The 21,682-nt window shown below is 38.4% G+C and overlaps 1 protein-coding gene across 1 annotated transcript in view; it reads left to right on the top strand.

Moving 5' to 3' along the window:
- VhaAC45 (Vacuolar H[+] ATPase AC45 accessory subunit) overlaps positions 1 to 21,682 on the top strand; it is a 235,691-nt gene that overhangs the window by 69,783 nt on the left and 144,226 nt on the right. The window contains exon 4 of the mRNA XM_090388204.1: positions 5,973 to 6,180. Coding sequence (XP_090244330.1) covers positions 5,973 to 6,180 — 208 coding nt within the window. The remainder of the gene's footprint in view (positions 1 to 5,972; positions 6,181 to 21,682) is intronic.

The following is a 21,682-nucleotide window of genomic DNA, read 5'->3' as shown; positions in this document are numbered from 1 at the left end:
TTTCTTCTTCTAGTACAACTTCTGGCCATATTTTGCGCCAAACTCCATTTAAGCATTTCTTAGTGCCTTCTTTCCAAGAACTATCAATGTTTTCAATTGCGTTTTTAATGGTATAGTTTTTCCAAAAAGTTTTAACTGTCATTTCCTCTTTATCCTGGCGCCTCCGTAGCCAGGTGGGAAGGAGCAGTAGTGCACGTAGCACACGCTTCTTGATTAAACCGGGGTTCGAGCCCGTCACCACCAAATACGGAGGATGCGGAAAGGTCAGGGAATGACCACCGCATATCCCGGAGCAATATGGCCCTAGTTGCTAATGCTCCTTAAAAAAAAAACCAAACAACAAACTCTTTATCCTCTAGTTCAGTTAAACTGCTTAATGCTCAACGCAGATAATAAGCTTTAAATGATGCTATTACTCCCTGATCCAATGGTGGAATCAGGGAAGTTGTGTTTGCTGGGAGAAACACAACTTTGACAGGAATGCATGTGTCCAACGTGTTAAGATCAGTAGGATGTCCCGGAGCATTGTCTAACAACAAAAGAGCTTTTTCTTCAAAGTTGTTTTTTTTTTTTGACAATACCGTTTTACTTCAGGACAAAAGTGGTTAACAAACCAATCAGTAAATAACTCCTTGGTAACCCACGCTTTTCTATTTGCTTTCCATATTACAGGTAGATTCATTTTTGTTACCTTTTAACGCCCTCGGATTTTCTGAATGGTAAACTAATAACAATTTTAATTTATAATCGCCAGAGGCATTTGATCCAAAGAGTAACGTTAAACGGTCTTTGGCTGCTTTGAACCCAGCAGCTGATTTTTCTTCAATAGAAATGAAGCCTTTTGTTGGTAGCCGTTTCGAGAACAAACCGCTTTCGTCAACATTGAACACCAAATTTGGAAAATTTTCACGTTCAATTATTTCTTTTAGTTTTTCTGGAAACTTATTTGCAGCTTCTCCTGTTAATTTTACACTATGAATCCTGGCCCGTTTTTTAAATTTCTCGAACCAACCACGAGAAGCCCCAAAGGTTTCCGTAATTTCTTCAGTTTGTTTAGATTTCAGGTGATTAAAGTGGAATATTTTTTTTATGTTAAATGGGGCTTGAAATTGCCGACTTCGTTATAGCGAAGCTTCGTTATCAGAGGTAACGTTAACCGAGGTATGCCTGTATTTATCAATGATATTGATGAAGGTATATCAGGCTTAAAGTCCAAGTATGCAGATGATACAAAGGTTGACAGGGTTGTTAATGACAGTAATGGAAGTGTGCCAATGCAATAGGAGCTAGAGAAGTTGGGCGGATGGGCTGAGAAGTGGCATCTGAAGTTTAACATTGACAAATGCAATATACTGCATATGGGTAGAAGTAACCACAGAGAAATGTACCAACTGTGTGGTACTACACTTAGGAGAAAATGAAAAAGACCTGGAAGTAATTGTTCGGTGAGATTTGAAGTTTTCTGAGCAGTACACACAGGTGCCGGAGTAGGCCATTGGGTATTGTCAATGATATACAGGAATTTTGCTTGTAGTGAAAAGGTGGTAATTATATCTTTGTATAAGGCAATGATCAAGCTATGCCTTGAGTGCTGTATGTATGTCTGGAGGCTGCATTTTAGGAAGATTTTAGAGATGCTAGAATGAGTACAGAGAAAGGCAACAAGATTGGTGAGGGGAATGAAGGGGGTCGTCTTCTTACCAAGTAAGGCTTAAGTTCTGCAAATTGCAGCTTTGGCGACTAGGCACCTGTGAGGTGATCTCATTCAGGTGCATAAGGCCTTGAATGGGTTGAGCAGGCTCAGTTCTGATGGGATTCTTCCTCTTGCTTAGATTACAGGCATGAGGGGACATAAATTCAATTCGAGGAAAGACAAATTCAGGGAGGAACTGGACAAACTTTTAGATGGAATGGATGTGTTAAATGTTTTTTTTTTTTTTTTGCTGATGCTACATAAGCTTGCTTTCTTGCCTCACATACCTCTACTATTACAACAATTCTCAGCCAGAATATTGACTTCATGTTTGCTAAAATGGGACACTCAGCCACCTATAGTGATTATTGAAGATGACATCACTAAGCTAAGCCAACACACACTAGTTGCTTGATATTATGGCAGAGTTTTCCACAATGGTAAAAGTTTATCTGTAAGGGTGTCTGAAATAGGAGACACTCAGCTGTTAGTTTTAATTAGAGAAAGCCAAATGAAAGCTAAAATTTGGATACCCTACATGACCAGTTCTGCGAGGTGTGGTATGACCAAGTTTTTCATATACTCTTTCCTCATTTCTTACTTTCCCTAAACTAACTTAATGAACCTCTTACATTCAATTTGATTAGGAAAATGGGAATAATTTATTCAGATTTTTATTTCTAATTTGCAGTTAAAAGAAGACTGTGTGCTAATTCATGAAATATTCAAGTGGCCTTGATTACAATTTACTTTGCCTGCAGTTGTGCTATTGCTTCATCCAAAGATAATGCTGACCTGCTAGCATCCTATTTTTCTTCCAACTTGTATATTGAGCATCTTGGTAAACCACTTCACCCCATTCCCAGTACGCTCCATTTAGTGTGTACTGTGGTCTTTTGACAATAGGATGTCAGAAGGATTTTGATCAATCTTGATGCGTTTTGTGTTTTTTTTTTTCCCTTCTGCCTTGAAATTTGCTTATATTCAACCAGTTATTAAAAAGGGTGACAAATCCCTCCCATCCAGTTATCATCCCATTGCACTTCTACTCTTTTTAAAGTAAATCAATTAACCACCTGCCAACTCTTAAATTATCTAAAAACTTTCCATCTGATCAATGAACACTAATATGGATTCCCTCAGTGTTGATCTACTGGTGAGTGATATTATGGCTTGTATTGTGTTACCCATCTATGGACAAATTCAGTGGAAAAGTTTGGTGAAACAAGCAGTTGCTCTTGACATTTCAAAGGCTTTTGATCATGTTTGGCATAAAGGTCTTCTAAATAAGCTTCCATCTTATGGTTCGCCAACTGTTTTTTGTAATTGGGTATCTAGTTTTCTCTCTCTCTCTCTGACCGCTCACTCTGGGAGTTGGTAGATGGCTCTCTGTCTTCTAACTTCTCCACTAATGTTGGTTTAGTTCTTTTTCCCACTCTTTTCCTCTTGTATATTAATGAAGTTCTTTCATTGACTGGAAATTCACATCCCAAAAATGCTCCACAGGATTCATGTCCAGTTAATGGGGAGGCCATTCCATGGTGATAAAATCTGCGGAATGCTCTTCGAACCATGTTCTAGTCACCATGGCTCTGTGGGAAGGTGCATTGGCCTGCTGGAAGAGTCCATTGCCCTGTGTGTGCACGATGACCATGAAGGGAGGGAGGGAGATGGTCTGCAAGGATGGACGCATAACTTGGACCATTCAGAGATGTATATATATGTACCAGAGGTCCCAACGTGTGCCAGTTGAACATGCCTCAGACAATTACCAAATGTCCACCTGCCTGAACAGTTCCTTGTTGACATGACGGGTGAATAGCTTCGTGCAGTTTCCACCAAATACGCACCCTCCCATCTGCTCAAAATAACTTGAAATGGGACTCATCGCACCAGGAGACCCTTCTCCAATCATCCAAGGTACAGTGCCAATGTTCTTTCACCCAGTTGAGGCACAGAGTCCTGTGTCGTGGTGTTAGCAATGGGAGTCTGGTGGGTCAGCGGCTTCCATAACCTGTTGCATCTAATTGCCTGATGGTCTTGGTGGAGACATTTCTGGCACCTCCCTGGTTGAAGTCGGCAGTGATTTGTGCCACTGTTGCTCTCCGGTTGGCTGAAACAATGCAAGACAGTCATTGACGGCCACATTCATCCACCACCTTTCTCCACCCATAGCGCTGTCCACAGTGAAATGTTATTCTGGAAATGGCATATTCCTGATACTGTTGAATGGGGATAGTGCAGTTTCTGTACCACTTCTGTGATAGTGACCCATGTGTTGGGCACCCACTATCATCCCTCTTTCAAAGACGGTTGACTTGATGTTTATCCATATACTGACATCGAATTACCATCTATGTGAATGCAGTGAACCTATATACATGCCAAGTGGTGGGTTTGTCCACTAGCAAGAGGGGTGACAGCATCATTGCCCAGGAACCTGGGCAATGATTATGAAGGTACATATAATACATACATACATAGACAAAATTTTAGACTAGTTTTTTTATATATTTCATACTTTGGAATGGAATCCCTTTATTACTACGGGAGCCATAACTCAGTATTTGCGTTGTCAGTATTCACGGCATTTCTCAGGAACGTAACCCCCGCGAATAGTGGGGGGTTTACTGTATATTGAAAGAGATAACCAAACAAGGACTCTGGAAATGCTTTTAAAGGTAACAGAATCACTAGATTTACTGTATCAAGTTCTGGGAGACTACTGTGGTCATGACTGTATAAAATACCTAGAAGTGCCCCCTTCCCTTAATGCAATCTAGTAACTATTTAATTATACCTTGATTTTTATTGGGCCTATTAGGCTAGTCTAGTAGCACAGAAAGGTAATTGATAATAGAAAACTTGATTAAATTATTTTGGAAATATTTTAAATATTAGTACAGGAAACTCCTGTATGATACTTCTACAACATGGTTTTGCTCTAACACGATTGATAAAATTTGACAATCCTTGCACAACATGGTACATATATAGCATGGTTTCGCTCTAACACAGTTAGGGAATTGCAGCAAATCTTGCATAAAATGTATTTTTGAGCTTTTGTGTGGGGGGAAAACTTTGCTATTATATTGGATGTAATTTTTCGATATTTCCATTCTTTTTTGTGAATCTGCACTTGACCTTGACTCACTAGTCATTGTGCAAAAAAAAAAAAAAATATATATATTGGGAAATCCTTGTATTTTATTTTGTTGGGAAATCTCCATGTTATTTAATTCTGTGCTTTTGAACTTGTGCTTGTTTGAGACCATAAAAAATTGTGACTTCGAACCGTGCAGTTCGTGACCTTTTAAGGTTTTTATTTGATAGTTTATAAATTTTTCTTGGTATGTATTACTAAACTTTGTTTTTTAGAACCATATTGGAATAATTGGAATAAAAACAGTATCTGATTGAATTTGTTTTGAATTAAATTCCAGCCCTAAATTATGCCTAAGGAAAGTAAAAAAGCACTGCTCAAAAGAAATTTCTCTAGAATCAAAGATAAAAATTTTGGATTGTCTTAAAAAAGGGGGAAAGATATCATACATTGCAAAAAGCTTCAATTTAAATGAAGTAATCAATTCAGAGGATGATAGCATAGATAAAAATTCAAAAGTTTCAAATTTTACACTAAAAATACATATGGGAAGGCATAAACTTAGACAAGCAATTAGCAGATCCTTTGACTGAAAGGAGAACAAAAGCATTTTTGAAGCTCCAAAGGGAGCTTCAAAAATGCTTAGCTCCATATCATGAAATTTACACCAAAAGCAAACAAACCCAGATTACTGATTTTTTTAAAGAGAGCAGAAGTTATATGAAATCTTGATGCTATAGAAGAAAGTTCAGAAGGTGAAGATATTCTGCAACAGAGAAAACATTCTCGTTTGATTGTGCTTAGCAGCAATGAAGAGAAAGAAAATTAAATGAATGTACATTATCTGACATATATGTATCACAGTTTGTAAGACGTTTGTTCAATTATTACTATTTTTAATAAAAATTAAGTTTTCGATAGTTATAAAAAAAAATGGTGTATTTTTGGTTGTTTTTGGAATGGAACCTCCCCCTTTTTTGTACTGGTTCTTAGTCCCGTATAACACGGTTTCACACTATATGATACTTTATAGGAACCTAACTGTTTTATTTGAGAGTTACCTGTATTTTAATAATTTTAAAGAATTATAATTAATGTTGCTGTTCTTTAAAATATTGAAAACCAATGTAATGCTTTCTTGAAAATTCTTAAGACGAAATTAATTTATAATTTCAGGAATATTTAGATAATGAAACATCATTTTTCATGCCATCTGTTAAGAATCCTCTAATGGCCATAAGATCACTGAAAGATCAATACAGAGTGAAGGAAGTCAGCAGTAATTTAAATATAAATCCTGATATGAATAAAATAGATATTTTTATTTTGTACCTACCTTATTCTGAAATTGTTGCAGAGCAGAAGTCAACTTTTCGTAAAAATGGTGAGTTGACAATTTTATTATAACACCAGGAACAGTATCTGATTGAATTGCTAAAATTAGTCAAGATGAAACTTAAAATTCTTATGCTGGAATATTAAAATTGTTTTACACACTTGATTAGTTACTATTATGTAAAATTTTTGATTTGACTGTCCTCAGTACTACACACAATTGTATTTCAGCCAGAAATATGTGTTCAAGCTGATCACCATCTTTTCTTAAAGAAGTTAGTTACTCATTCTTCTGAATATTTAGGCGCAGTGATCTGCTGAAGTTCAGCTAATTTAATTGAACTAAAGGTTTTGGAAATTTTTTCTCTTTTTAGTAGATATAAGCAATTTTCCTTCTCTAGTTGATATAAAGAAGAATTTTCCTTTTCTAGTAGATATTTTACTTATTTGTTAACAAGACCCTCAGATATTTTTAGATGCAGTATATTCTTGTTGGATTTTTAAAATATGATGGATTTCCAAGTTGCTATCATTCTCTGACTAATGATATAGAGTTTAAACACTGTTTAGTGCAGATAATATGAACTGCATATACTGCACATATTATCTGTACATATACAGTGAAAATCAATGGCAGAATGGGTCCAAAGATATTCACATATCTGGTGATTAGCATTAGTAGAGGCATATGATGCAAGAAAGCAAGCTTATGCAGCATCAGCCAAAAAAAAAAAAATGCTCCCATTTTACCCCTCCATTCATTCCAAATACTTGTCCAGTTCAGCCTTAAATTTATTTAGACTATAAACTTCCACAACAAAGGATGGAAGTCTGTTCCACCAACCAACTACCCGCTAGCTAAAGGCAAACTTCCTCACATCTATCCTACATCTGTCTTTACTCAATTTGAATATATGCCCTCTCAGGTGATTATTCTGAGCAAGAGAAAGAATCCCATCAGCATTGAGCATGCTCAAACCATTCAAAGCTTTATACACCTCAGTCAGATCACTTCACAGGTGCCTAATCTCCAGACACTGTAATTTGCAAAACTTAAGCCTTTCTTCGTAAGAGCAACCCTTTGTTCCATTCACTAATCTTGTTGCCCGTCTCTATACTCGTTCCAACAGCTCTACATCCTTTTTAAACGAGACCTCCAGACCTGTATGCAGTACTCAAGGTGTGGCCTTACCATTGCCTTATGCAAGGGGATAATCACCTCCTTATCCCTGCTAGAAAAATTCCTGTATATCATTGACAAGACACCATGAGCTACTCTTGCAGACCGTCTGCACTGCTCAGAAAACTTCATATCTGCTTGCACAATTACCCCCAAGTCCTTTTTGTTCTCTACCACTGTCAGTGTAGTACCACAGAGTTGATATGTTACTCGATTTGTGATTATCTTGTCCATTTCGAAGACTGCTGAAACTCATTACATTCAAACATTATTATAATGAATTGAGGGACTGTGACAAAAATTCAACCTATTTCTCACATGTGATAACAAACATTGCTGTTATGTTTTTGCTGCCATTGTAACTACTAGGTGTTGATGATTCTCATCAACCAGTGCAATACCACCACTTTGCTTATTGGAGGCTTGAAGTGGCAGAACCCATGTTTAGTCTTCAGAGCAAAGCTCCGGTACACCCTTCCCCCATCTCTTCCATAATGCAGTATCATTGACAGCTTTTGAGGTTATGATGGAGATCATGGAAAGATCCAATCTTCCTTACATTTCGAGAGTACTACTCTTAAACAGTGTTTGCAGGCCAGCAGCTAGTTAGTATACTGGACTGAACCTATTGATAACTCTCTAGGAGGCTTCCGGATCACCTAATGTATAATCTTGCTGCCTCTACTCTTCCAGATAGTGACTGGAGGGAGTCCAAGTAGTGTGTATGCAGGGGCATTGTCGAGGCCACGTTATGTCAAGGAGTTGGGTATATTCTTACCATGTGTATGGCACTTTCAAAAATTTCATTACTTCATACAGCATGTCCCCCACACCTTTTCTTACTACTGAATACACCATGAATTGTCAAACTAATAGAGCAAACTTACCTGCAAAAAGATCTAAACCTCCCAAACAATTCCTTGTTCATTTCACAAATATACGTGGTCTCAGTTCTAATCTCAACGATGTCTATTTCCACTTAGTCTACCAAACCCCATGTACTTTTTCTGACAGAATCTCGGTTATCAGTTGATTCAACCCCTGCTCATCTCAGTTGTCTGAATTATTGACCACATTGCAAACGATTATTACGCACAAACTAGAGCCGATATATGAATAATGTTTGTCATTTAAAAGAGTCACCAAAAGAGTTTTATATAGCATCGTGTTGATGTTGCTAGTGTTGATAACAGTTGTGCCTCATAGTAACCATTAAAATGGCAGTGGTACAAAAAGTGAGGTGTGATATGATTCCTTCCACTTCAAAGGTGGTACTTGTGCATATGTCCATTCTGATATTCCCTGTCAGAAACTTAATAATTTGGAATCTCCTTTTCGATCTTCTCTGGCTTAAAATCTCTGTACCACATTCTGTCAAATTCATCTGTTGCCTCTATCATTCTTGCAGCTGCACTAATCACTTGGAAGTCTTTGACTTCCTCTCTTTGCAACTTGACTTTCTCCAGTCCAATTTTCCAAGTGAAGTAATTTTTCTTGGTGATTTTAATGTCCACAACTCAAGATGGCTTCTGTTTTCTAGTCACACGGACCCAGCTGGTCGAGATGCTGAGGCTTTTGCAATTACTAATGACCTCATACAGATTGTTCATTTACCTACCAGAATACCAGACAATCCCAAACACAAAGCCAACAAGATGAGGTGAGTGATCCTCTAGGTACCTCCGATTATAACTTGGTGATGGTCTCTTCTCCAATGGAGCCTTTCTCTCATGGCCATTCCCAAGCTCATGTTGTTTGGCCTTACATGAATGCAAAATGGGATGATCTGCATGATTTTTTTTTTCTTTAGTCGGATTGCTGTTTCAAAAATACTGATCAGCGTTTGCTCAGATTGTGTCAGTGAAATTATTGTTGTAGAGTGGAATCCTTTTTATCACACTCCACCTTAAAATCTTGTCATTTATCTAAACCTTGGTTTTCCAATAAATGTGCTAAGGCTGTTCGAGAGGCGAATGTTGCTTATCGGAATTGACTTGCTTTCAAATCTTCATTTTTATTTTCTGCTTACACCAAAGCTCTCAACAATTGTAAAGCAGTTATTAATCAGTTTAAACTAGATTTCGAATAGGCTAAGAGTAGAAAACTAGTTTCTTGTCCAAAAGGTAGCTGAGCCTTCTGGTCTCTTGCCAAAGTTATTGACTGCCACCTTTGTCCATCTCTGTCAAAATCAGATGGTTCTATTGCCACTTCAGACAAGGATAAAGCTGACCTGCTAGCATCTTATTTTTCTTCCAACTTGTCTATTAATGATCTTGGTAAACCGCCTCCCACCATTCCCAGTATGATCTATTCAATGCCTCCTGTGGTCTTCCATCAAAAGGATGTCAGAAGGATTTTGATGAATCTTGATACTAAGAAAGCTCCAGCTCCTTATGGTATCTCTCCACTTGTTCTCTATACCTGTGCAGCTGAACTTACTCCTCTTCTTTGCTGCCTTTTTTTCACTTTCTTATTCCAAAGGTATTTTTCCTTCTGCTTGGAAATTTGCTAATATCCAGCCAGTTGCTAAAAAGGGTGACAAATCCCTCCCATCCAATTATTGTCCTATTGCAATTACTTTTACTCTTTCTAAAGTAATGGAGAAATAAATTAACTGCCAACTCATAAACTGTCTAGGAACCTTCCATCTGATCAACATCGCCAGTATGGATTCCATCAGTGTCGATCCGTTGGTGATATTCTGGCTTATGTTACCCGTCTATGGTCAAATTCAATGGAACAGTTTGGTGAAACACAAGCAGTTGCTCTTGACATTTCAAAGGCTTTTGATTGTGTTTGGCATAAAGGTCTTCTAAATAAGCTTCCATCTTATGGTTTGCCAACTGTTTTTTGTAATTGGGTATCCAGTTTTCTCTCTGACCACTAACTATGGTAAATGGCTCTCTGTCTTCTAACTTTTCCACTAATGCTGGTGTTACCAAAAGTTCACTTCTTTCTCTCTGTCTCTTGTTTTTTCCCTCATGTATATTAATGATCTTCCATTGACCAAAAATCCTATCCATGATTTTGCTGATGATAGCACATTGCATTCCACCTTCCAGTTTGAAAAACCTTGCCCTTCTGAAACAGCTTCAATCTCTTAAATATTCACTACCAATTCCTGAAATGCTTATCTCCAGGTAATTCTCCATTGGGGCAAAAGATAACTTAGTTGATTTCAATCCTTCTAAAACTCAGTCATGTTTTATAGGAGGGCGCTCTGGTCATGGAAGAGAACAGCCAGTGGATTTTTGGCTGCTGTAAAAGGATAAGTAGTTTTGATATTTTTGCCGTATTCTTTGTTAATTAACATACTACATAGTGTTCTACAAAGATATTAAATAGGTTTAGTAGCATTCGTTAGCTTCCTTTTTTTGAATTTAACTAGCGATTTTTGGAAGTTATGACTCTCCAGTGTTGGCGCCAATATTGTTGAATTAGCTGCCATGTTATAGTCGATAAGAAATAGCATAAACATATACAGATAGGTTGCGATTAATGCGATATTCGATTTAGTGCGAATTGTATAATGATACCAGGTCGCATTTAATGCGAACCAAAATTCAGTTAATACGAGGCTAGCACAGCTAACCTTGTATTAGACGATTAGTCTTGCATTAGACCCTGTTACACTTGTTTATCTTTGCATGTGCTACTGCCTGTCGTAATATACGTTAGTTTTCGTGATTTGTTTTAATTGTTTTAAGAAGTGTCCTTAACAAAATGGACAAAAGGAAGATTCCTTCAGATAAAAACACTACGAGCGCAAAAAAGAAGAGGCTCGTTATTAGATTAGAGCAAAAAATTGATGTGATTGAATGACATGAACATAGTCATAGCAACTCTAAAATAGGACAAGATGTCGGTATGCCCGAATCTACGGTACGAAATATTATAAAACACGCAGAGGAAATAAAAGAAAAATGTAAAGTTGCATCAGCTTTTTGTGGTTTGCAAACATCTACAAGGAATAGAAGTATTACTATGATAGAAATGTATTTTAACTGTATGGATTGAGGATTTCAATCAAAAACGCATTCCCCTTAGCAGAGCAGCAATTCAGACAAAAGCTTTAAATTTGTTTAAGAGAGTGTGAAAGAAAAAAATAATGAAGTAGAAGAAATGTTTAGTGCGAGTGCTGGTTGGTTTGATCGATTTAAAAATAGAGTTCAGCTGCATAATGTTAAAATTATCAGTGAGGTGGCCAGTGCAGATGAGGATGCAGCATCTAAATATCCTGATGTTTTAAAAAAAATAATCGAAGATGGTGGATACACTGATCAACAAATATTTAACGTGGATGAAACCGGTTTATTCTGGAAAAGGATGCCTTCTAGAACTTACATTTCTAAGAAAGAAAAAACTCAACCTGGATTTAAAGTGTCTAAAGATTGCCTAATACTTCTATTGGGAGGCTATGCTCAAGGCGATTTTAAATTGAAACCGATGCTTGTTTATCGGTCTCCAAATCCTCACGCTCTAAAAGGCTACAACTATAGATCACTTCCAGTTATTTGGCGATCAAATAAGAAAGCATGGGTGACCCAAGCTGTGTTCACTGACTGGTTTCCAAGCTATTTTTGCTCAGCTGTTGAAAAATATTGCAAGGAAAGCAACATCGCATTTAAAGTTCTACTAATTTTGGATAATGCTCCAGGTCATCCAACTACACTCGGTTCATTATGTGAAAATGTAAAAATTTTTTTTGCTGCCAAACACATCTTTGTTATAGCCCATGGATCAAGGGATCATTGCAACATTTAAGGTCTACTACATAAGAAAAACATTTCAACAGGCAATTGCTAAAACTACAGGAGATGATGCAATTTCCTTAACAGAGTTCTGAAAAAATTATAACATTAGACATGCAATAGAAAATATTCAGCATGCTTGGCAACAAATAACTGCACACAACGTGTAGAAGCGCATTTTTCCCCATTGTGCAAATAGTAGTGGTTTCGAAGAAACTGTTATAGAAGAAATAACAAATATTGGAAGAGAACTTGGATTTGATGAACTAAAAAATGACGATGTTCGAGAAATGCTCAATTCACACTCGGAAGAATTGACTGATGGTGATCTCCTACTTTTAGATCAACAAAGAGCATTCGAAGAAGCCGACGATGATGCCAAAGAGCGAGATAATGTGCAAGTGCAGGAGTTCACTCTCAAGGAATTTGAAGATATCTTTCGAGCTGTAGAAGTCGTGAAGCAAAAAATTATGGATGCTGACCCTAACCTCGATTGAAGCATGCAAATTCGCCGAGATGTGGATAAAGCACTCTGCATTTACCAGCATATGTACAAAGATTTAAAGGAGAAAACAGTTCAATCTACACTGCTAAAATATTTCGAAAGACAATAAAGATGTTTTTGTTAGTGTAACCTTTAGGAATGATATTTAGAATTTTTTTGTTTTTATTTTGCTTTCTATAATTACAGTACTATATGACTTTGTTAATAATAAAATTAAATTATAAGTACATGTATATTCTTTTTATCCTTATTGCAATATTTCATTAATAAACATATAAAAACTTATGTTTAAAATTTTTCATTACCTATTTCCGTCGAGCTGGAACCAATTACCGTATTTTACGCATAATTATAACTTTGAATAGTGCGAATTCAAATAATGCGGCTACTTCATGGGATTCATTAGTCGCACTAATCGTGACCTAGCTGTATATCTTGAACCGATAGGGTAAGGTATAAAGTAAAATTAGATAGTGTGATACGAAGCACTGTATTAGGAATCTGTATACCTGCAATAAAATTGAAATCGAAGCACTCGTACCATCAATTAATCAAAAATATTTATTAACTTTATTAAACTTCTTTGTTAATTAAATTGTATTTAAATGGAAATCATGACCCAGACTAGAGCTGCAAAGCAACATTCACAGACTAACAAGAGTGTTGTTCTCGAGAGGACGATTCTCCAACACATCACAGTCTCAAAAAATATGTGAAAAGTTTGTGGACCTTTCTAAAACAGGACATGATCTAGCCAAGGAGGATGTCTTTGTGTGCTAGGTGCCTAGAGTGTCAAGAAATTAGGCGGCAACTCAGTGTTCTGATGGGCATCTATGAGAGCTTGAGGTGTAGGGTAAATGCCCTCGAAGAAATTAATATGAGGGGGGCATATAAAGCTCTCAGCTGCCCAGCTCAATGGCAGAGCTGACTCCTGTGCATCATGCAACACAGATGCATTCTCCAAGGCAGAATGCAGCGGTCCCACAGGAACTGGTTATTGTTGGTGACTCTATTGTCAGAGAGACGGAGAATATACTATGCAAGAACAGGACCAAGGTATGTCTGCCAGGAGCAAAAGTTGATGACGTTGTAGAGCAGATATTGTCTTTTAATGGCACAAAAGTTGATATTGTTGTACGAGTTGGCACTAAGATCTTAAGAGTAAGAGATCTGCAGATTTACTCAAAAAGTACAGGTCAATGTTGAAAAAAAGTCGCGATGAATGTGAAAATGTCTGCAATTCTGCCCAGATACGATAGGAGGTAGTATATGATGAGAGCCTTGTCACTCAATCCGGCCCTGGAGAGATTGTACAAGACTCATGGGGTAGAATTTTTTTCAGGGTGGTCTGTATTTGTTGAGAGGAGAGACTGCTTCTACAGAGATGCAGTCCACTTAAATAGAAAGAGTGCAAGAATATTTGCTGATGCTATCGAGGGAGTGTTAGGTGGGTCGGAAAACTGCTAGCTTGGGTGGATACACAAGACTAAAAGATTAACAGTAGCTGCAGGCAGAGGCAAAAGTGATACTTGCACTGTTTCTATTAGAATGAGCAGTAGCCTGGAACTAAGAGTAGAAACAGGTGCATGTACACCAGTGCTAGGAGTATAGTTAATAAATTTGATGAGTTTGAAGTACTGGCAAAGACATCAAAGGCAGACATTGTTGGGAAGTCAGAGATGTGATGTCACACAGATATAAGCAGTGCAGAATTGGAATTTGGGGAGTATAGTGTGTACAGAAAGAATAGACAGGGTAGGAAGGGAGGAGGAGGGGTTATGCTGTTAGTTAAGAAACATAAAAAATTAAGGAAGTGCAATGTTGAGTTAGTTTGGTGTGACATAAGCACTGGGAAAGGAAAAACGAGAGTAGAAGTGTTGTAGGCCTAATAAAACTGATGAGTACAATTAACTATTGTGCAGAGAAATATAGTGTGCCACTAAATCAGAATGTCTTGTAATAGGGGATTTTAACTGGAACTTGTGGGTTGGTCACTCGCATGCTAGTGAGACTTTTGTGGATTTATTTGAGGATTGTTTTCTACAGCAACATGTTCGAGGGGCTACCAGACGGAGTAATGCTCTTGATCTATCAGCAGTAATTATTCATGCATTACAAATTTGCAGATAAAGGAACCACCAGGTGGCAGTGATCACGGTGTATTGATGTCAGATTTACTTAAAGATGTAACTACTCGTACCATCAAGGGTAAAGTGAAGGGCTTTTGCTTTCGTAAGAGTGACTACGGAGGTCTCAGACGGATTTTAAATTCTATACAGTGGGATCAACTGATGATGTTGCCAACATTGAACTCTGAATGGGAATCCTTCAGGGACTTAATATTGGAGTTTACTAGGCTTTTCATACAAACTAAGAAATACTGTTCAGAATTTAGGCCTAAATGGATGTCAGATGAATTAATGAGGCTCATGGCAGAGAAGAAAAATGTATGTGATGCTTATAAATTAGCAGGCAACACAGATGCCTTTGGCATATAAAAAATAGTCTGTAATCAAGTCACAAAGGAGGTTATGCATGCAAAGGCAGATTACGAGAAATCTTTGGCAAAGGATTTAAAGAAAAACAGCAAAGAGATCTTTACTTTTGTGAACTCTAGAAGGAAAGGGATGAATCAGATTGGACCACTTAACCAGATGGGTTGACTATTAATGATCATGCTCTGGTAGCTGATAAACTGATTGAGTATTTTGCATCTACATTCACAAATGAGTTATTCAAGGAGGAAAATTCCGGAAGTTTATCAAACTCTAACAGGGAGCTAAGTGAATTTGTAATAACTCACAGCACAGTGGAGGAGAAATTGTTGAAGTTAAACATAAAAAAGGCACCTGTGGTGGACGGGATCTATCCAGTTATATTAAAGGAGGCAGCAGAAGAAGTAAGCAAACCCTGAGAGCTTCCTTGTACTCAGGGGAGGTCCCCATGGACTGGAGGTGTGCAGATGTGTCACCAATTCACAAAGGGGGCTCAAAAGGTGACAAGTAAAGATAGACCTGTTAGTTTAACTTGTGTTCCAGGGAAAATAATGGCGTCACAGGTTAAAGGAGCATTGCAGGATCATCTAGGCAAGGCTGCAGTAATAGTTGACACAGCAGGGGTTTGTTAAAGGGAGGTCTTGTCAGGCCAATTTGATTGGATACTATGATGTGGTCAGAAAGGAACTGGATGCAAAAAATTAATTTTAATATATGATATATTTGGATTTCAGGAAAGCTTTTGATACTGTTGCACATGGAAGACTGCTGTACAAATTGGAGTGGTATGGCTTTAAGGGTATGTTGCTACAATGGATAAAGAGATGGTTGAGTGGGAGATGACAGAGAGTAGTAATCAGTGGACGCTGCTCTTCGTGGATGAATGTTATTAGTGGAGTTCCCTATGGTTCAGTACTGGGCCCATTGTTGTTTTGTGTATTCATCATTGATATTGATGAAGGTATATCAGGCTTAATGTCCAAGTTTGCAGATGATACAAAGGTCGGCAGGGTTGTTAATGACAGTAAAAACAGTATGATAATCCAACTGGATCTAAATAAGTTAGGCAAATTGGCTGAGTTGTGGCAACTGAAGTTTAACATTGACAAATACCAAGTATTGCGTATGAGTAGCAGTAACCGAAGAGAAATGTACCACTGCGTGGTACTACACTCAGGAAAGTGAAAGAGGCCTGGGGGTAATTGTGCAGTCAAATATGAAGTTTGCTGAACAGTGCAGACAGGCTGCCAGGGCAGGTCATGGAGTCTTGTCAATGATATATAGGAATTTTTCTAGTAGGGACAGGGAGGTGATTATCCTGTTGTACAAAGCAGTGGTCAGACCACACCTTGAGTACTGTGCACAGGTCTGGTGACCTCATTTTAGGAAGGATGTAGAGTTGCTAGAACGAGTACAATGAAGGGCAACAAGATTGTTGAGGGGTACAAAGGGGTGCTCTTACCAAGAAAGGCTTAATTTCTGCAAATTGCAGCTCCTGTAGACTAGGCACATGCAAGGTGATCTGATTGAGGTGTATAAGGCCTTGATCAGGTTGAACAACTGATGAAATTCTTCCTATTGCTCTGTTTACGAACCTGAGGGGACATAAATTCAAATTGAGGAAAGACAGTTGTGGAATAGATGTTCGGAAATTTGCCTTTAGCCAGCGGTTAGTTGATTGGTGGAACAGACTTCCATGTCTTGTTGTTGAAATTGATAGCCCCAAATAGATTTAAGGCTGAGCTGGACAGGCATTTGGAGTGAATGAAGGGGTGAAATGGAAGGGTGTTTTTTTTTTTTTTTTTTTTTTTTTTTGGCTGATGCTGCATAAGCTTGCTTTCTTGCATCATATGCCTCTAATTATGCTAATATCACAAAAAGGAATCTTCTGCTCCTATGCTTATCTTTGATGTCATTCCGATTTCTAGGCAAGATCATATATCTCTTTGGGGATTACCCTCACTTCTAATCTCTCTTGGCATAAGCATATTACAAATATTGCTTCCGCTGCATCTAAAAAACAGGGTTTTTTCCTTTCGCTCTTGGCATTACTTTTCTTCCAAACAGCTGTTCACGCTGTACAAATCTTAAATCTGCTCTACCATGGAATATTGTTCCCACATCTGGGGTGGTGCCTCCAAAACTTCTCACAGTACATCTTCTAGATTGCATTCAGAAGAAGGCAGTTAGGTTAATTAATGACTTGTCTCTAACAGAGTCTCTCCACTCTTTGTCTCATAGACGTTTTCTTTTTGCTGCATGGGTTTTCTATAGATGTACTGTTCTTCTGAATTGGCTTCTATAATTCCTGCTCCCTCCCTCCACAACCAGTCAACATTATCCTTTTACTGTCCAACTTCAAACTCACAGACCCAGCTTTTCTTCTTCCTTAATTATTCATTCAACTTTAATTTTCTGGAACAACCTTCTTTCATACGTATCTGAAAATTGCAATCTACAGAATTTCAAGTCAACAGATATCATCTTTCATGTTCTCAACCTCCAACTCATGCACAGTACTAAGTACTATAGGTTCTAATACCTCTCATGTTTCGGTTTTTCATTAAAAAAAAAAAAAAAAAAACTAGTCATGATACCGAACGTATTTATTTGACAAACTGTATGTTAAAATAAGCACTGTGTTATTTATTGCACATAATTATTCATGCTTGCTAAAGAGACATACAAAGTAATATCCATACCCAACTTGCTATATTATACAGGGTGTCCATAAATTATTGACCACATTGTAAACGATTATTATGCACAAACTAGAGCTGATATATGAATAATGTTTGTCATTTGAAAGAGCTACCAAAAGAGTTTTATATAGTATCGTGTTGATGTTGCTAGTGTTGATAACAGTTGTGCCTCATAGTAATCATTAAAATGGCAGTGGTACACAAAGTGATGTGTGATTAAATCTGTAATTACAATGCAAAGGTGGTACTGCCGGGAATATGGAGGTGAGGTACATTCAGAGAAGTCCATTAAGAGTGGTGGGAAGAACAGTTTAAGCAAACTGGCCGTGTTCTACTTAAGATGGTTGCAGGCTGGGCTGCTGTAAATGTTGAGAATGTTAAATGCATTCGTGAAAGTTTTACACTCAGCCTGAGAAAATCTATCTTTCATACTAGCAGAGAACTAGAAATTCTCTGAAAAACAATTCACAAGATGCTCCAACACTTCCTGGAACTTTATGCACATAACAAATTTCAGGAAGTCATTGTCAACCACCACAACTGCAGGATCTAAGACAGCGAAACCTCACGTGTCTTTAGTGAGCGTGAACAGGATTCCCCAAAATCGAATATATGGCGTGCCCTTTCCCCTAACCAGGTGATTATTTCATTTTCCTTCACTGAGACTACTATAAACAGTAGCAATTACTTGGACATACTAGAGCATTTTGTGGTTCGGCAGCAAGATGGCACTCCTCCTCGTTGGGCTTTGACTGTGCAACAATTTTTCAGTATTTTCAACGCAGATGTGGCCCCAAGTGCCAAACGTTGTCCAAGTGATTTAAAGTGATTCTATAGAGCGCTTCTCAATTATATTTAGTTTATTACATTTATAGCGATCTTTATTTTTCAGTACCTAATCAGTAGATTTTGCTAAAAGGACCTATCAGCAAACTATCAGAAAGGAAAGTCACCTTTCTTTTTTTTTTTTTTTCTTTTTCTCAAACTAACCACCAACCCTACTAATTTATAGCTGCTGCTTGGTAGTAATAGTAGTAGTAGTAGCAGTGGCATTTGATGCAAGAAAGCAAGTGTATGAGCTTATGCAGCATCAGCCAAAAAAAAAAAAAAAAAATCACACCATTCCCTCCAAATGCCTGTCCAGTTCCTCCTTAAATTTATTCAACCTATCAACTTCCACAATGACAGATGGAAGTTTGTTCCAGCAATTAACCACCCGCTGGCTAAAGTCAAATTTCCGCACATCTAATCTATATCTGTCTTTTCTTAATTTGAATTTATGCCCCCTTAGGTTCGTAATCTGCACAAGTGGAAGGATCCCATCAGAATTCAGCGTGCTCAACCCATTCAAGGCCTTATACACCTCAATCAGATCACCGCGCAGGTGCCTAGTCTCCACCCACTGCAATTTGCAGAACTTAAGCCTCTCTTGGTAAGATATCCCTTCAATTCCCCTCACCAATCTTGTTGCCCTTCTCTGTACACGCTCAAGTAAATCTACATCCTTCCTAAAATGAGGCCTCCAGACCTGTACTCAGTACTCAAGGCGTGGCCTGACCATTGCCTTATACAGAGGGACAATCACCTCCTTCTCCCTGCTAGCAAAATTCCTATATATGCAGGATATTTCAGAGACTGCCGGGAGTCATTGCGGTACAAGTAAACACATGGGTTGTGTTAGGGTAGCTAAGAATAGAAATAGGTGCATGTATACTTGCGTGTACACCAATGCTAGGAGTTTAGTAAATAAAATTGATGAATTTGAGGTATTGCTCAAAACATCAAAGGCAGATATTGTTAGGATATCAGAGACGTGGTGTCACACAGATGTAAGGAATGCAGAACTGGAATTTGGGGAGTACAACGTCAACAGAAAGGATAGACTGGATAGGAAGGGAGGAGGGGTTATGCTATTAGTTAAGAAATACATAAAATCCAAGGAAGTGAAGCCAGTGGACATCGCTGGACAGTGCAGTGCAGTGTCGAGTCAGTTTGGTGTGACATAAGCATTGGGAGATCAAAATTGAGAGTAGGAGTGTGCTATAGGCCTAATGACTCTGATGAGTATAATTAGCATTAGCATTAGCATTAGTAGAGGCATATGATGCAAGAAAGCAAGCTTATTCAGCATCAGCCAAAAAAAAAAAAAAAAAAAAACAACCACTACTCCCATTTCACCCCTCCGTTCGTTCGAAATACCTGTCCAGCTGAGCCTTAAATTTGTTTAGGTTATCAACTTCAACAACAAGCGATGGGAGTCTATTCCACAAACCAACTGCCCGCTGGCTAAAGGCAAATTTCCACACATCTATCCGACATCCGTCCTTCCTCAATTTGAATTTATGCTCTCTCAGGTGATTATTCTGAGCAAGAGGAAGAATCCCATCGGCATTGAGCATGCTCAAGCCATTCAAAGCCTTATACACCTCTATCAGATCACCTCGCCGATGCCTAGTCTCCAGGCTCTGTAATTTGCAAAACTTAAGCCTTTCTTCGTAAGAGCAACCCTTTGTTCCATTCACTAATCTTGTTGCCCTTCTCTGTACTCGTTCCAGCAGCTCTACATCCTTCTTGAAATGAGGCCTCCAGACCTGTATACAGTACTCAAGGTGTGGCCTGACCAATGCCTTATACAAGGGAATAATCACATCCCTGTCCCTGCTAGAAACATTCCTGTATATCATTGACAAGACACCATGAGCTACTCTTGCAGCTCGTCTGCACTGCTCAGAGAACTTCATATCTGCCTGCACAATTACCCCCAGGTCCTTTTCATTCTCTACCACTGTCAGCGTAGTACCACAGAGTTGATACATTGATCTGGGGTTACTGTTTCCCATATGTAGTACTTTACATTTGTCAATGTTAAACTTCATTTACCACCTCTCAGCCCATCTGCTCAACCTTTCCAGATCCTGTTGCAGCAGCATAGTATCAATAGTGTCCTTAACAACCCTGCCAACCTTGGTATTGTCTGCAAACTTGGACATTAAGCCTGATACACCATTATCAATATCATTTATAAATACAGAAAACAACAATGGACCCAACACTGAACCCTGAGGAACTCCACTAATAACATTAGTCCACGTTGAGCAGTGTCCATTGATTACCACTCTCTGTCTTCTGCCACTCAACCATCCCTTTATCCATAGCAGCAATTTGCCTCCAATGCCACACTTCTCCAATTTGTGCAGCAGTCTTCCATGCGCAACAGTATCAAAAGCCTTTCTAAGATCCAAATATATAATATCAAAGTTATTCCCTGCATCCAGTTCTTTTGTGACTACATCATAGTATCCAATCAAATTGGTCAGACAAGACCTGCCCTTAACAAAACCATGCTGTGTCTGAGCTATAACCGAATTCTTGTGCAGATGATCCTGCAGTGCTTGTTTAACCAGTGCCTCCATTAATTTTCCTCGAACCGAAGTTAAACTAACAGGTCTATAATTACTTGTGTCAGCCTTTGATCCTCCTTTGTGAATTGGGGTTACATTTGCACATCTCCAGTCCATGGGTACCTCCCCTGAGTCCAAAGAAGCTCTCATAATTATGGCTAGGGGTTTGCTTACTTCCTTTGCGGGCCGACCGGGCTAGCCGAGTGGGTAAAGTACCTACCCGGCAACCCAAAGGTCGCGGGTTCGATTCCCGCCTCGGGCTTGGATCAAAGTACTGCAAAAACCTTGGGAGGTGCAATATGGCCACAGAAGCCGATGCGCCAACAACTACCAAATCAAAAAAAAAAAAACTTCCTTTGCTGCCTCCTTTAATATAACTGGATAGATCCCATCCACCCCGGGTGCCTTTTTTATGTTTATCCTCAACAATTTCTCCTCCACTTTCCTCTCAGTTATTAGAAAATCATCTAGCTCACTGCCAATGTTTACTTCACCTATGACATTCCCCTTCCTGAAT

This window comes from Mastigoproctus giganteus, chromosome 13 (assembly GCF_048544385.1).
Source record: "Mastigoproctus giganteus isolate SK-2022 chromosome 13, ASM4854438v1, whole genome shotgun sequence".
Classification (NCBI taxonomy): domain Eukaryota; kingdom Metazoa; phylum Arthropoda; class Arachnida; order Uropygi; family Thelyphonidae; genus Mastigoproctus; species Mastigoproctus giganteus.
This window is presented reverse-complemented; position numbering and strand designations above follow the sequence as displayed.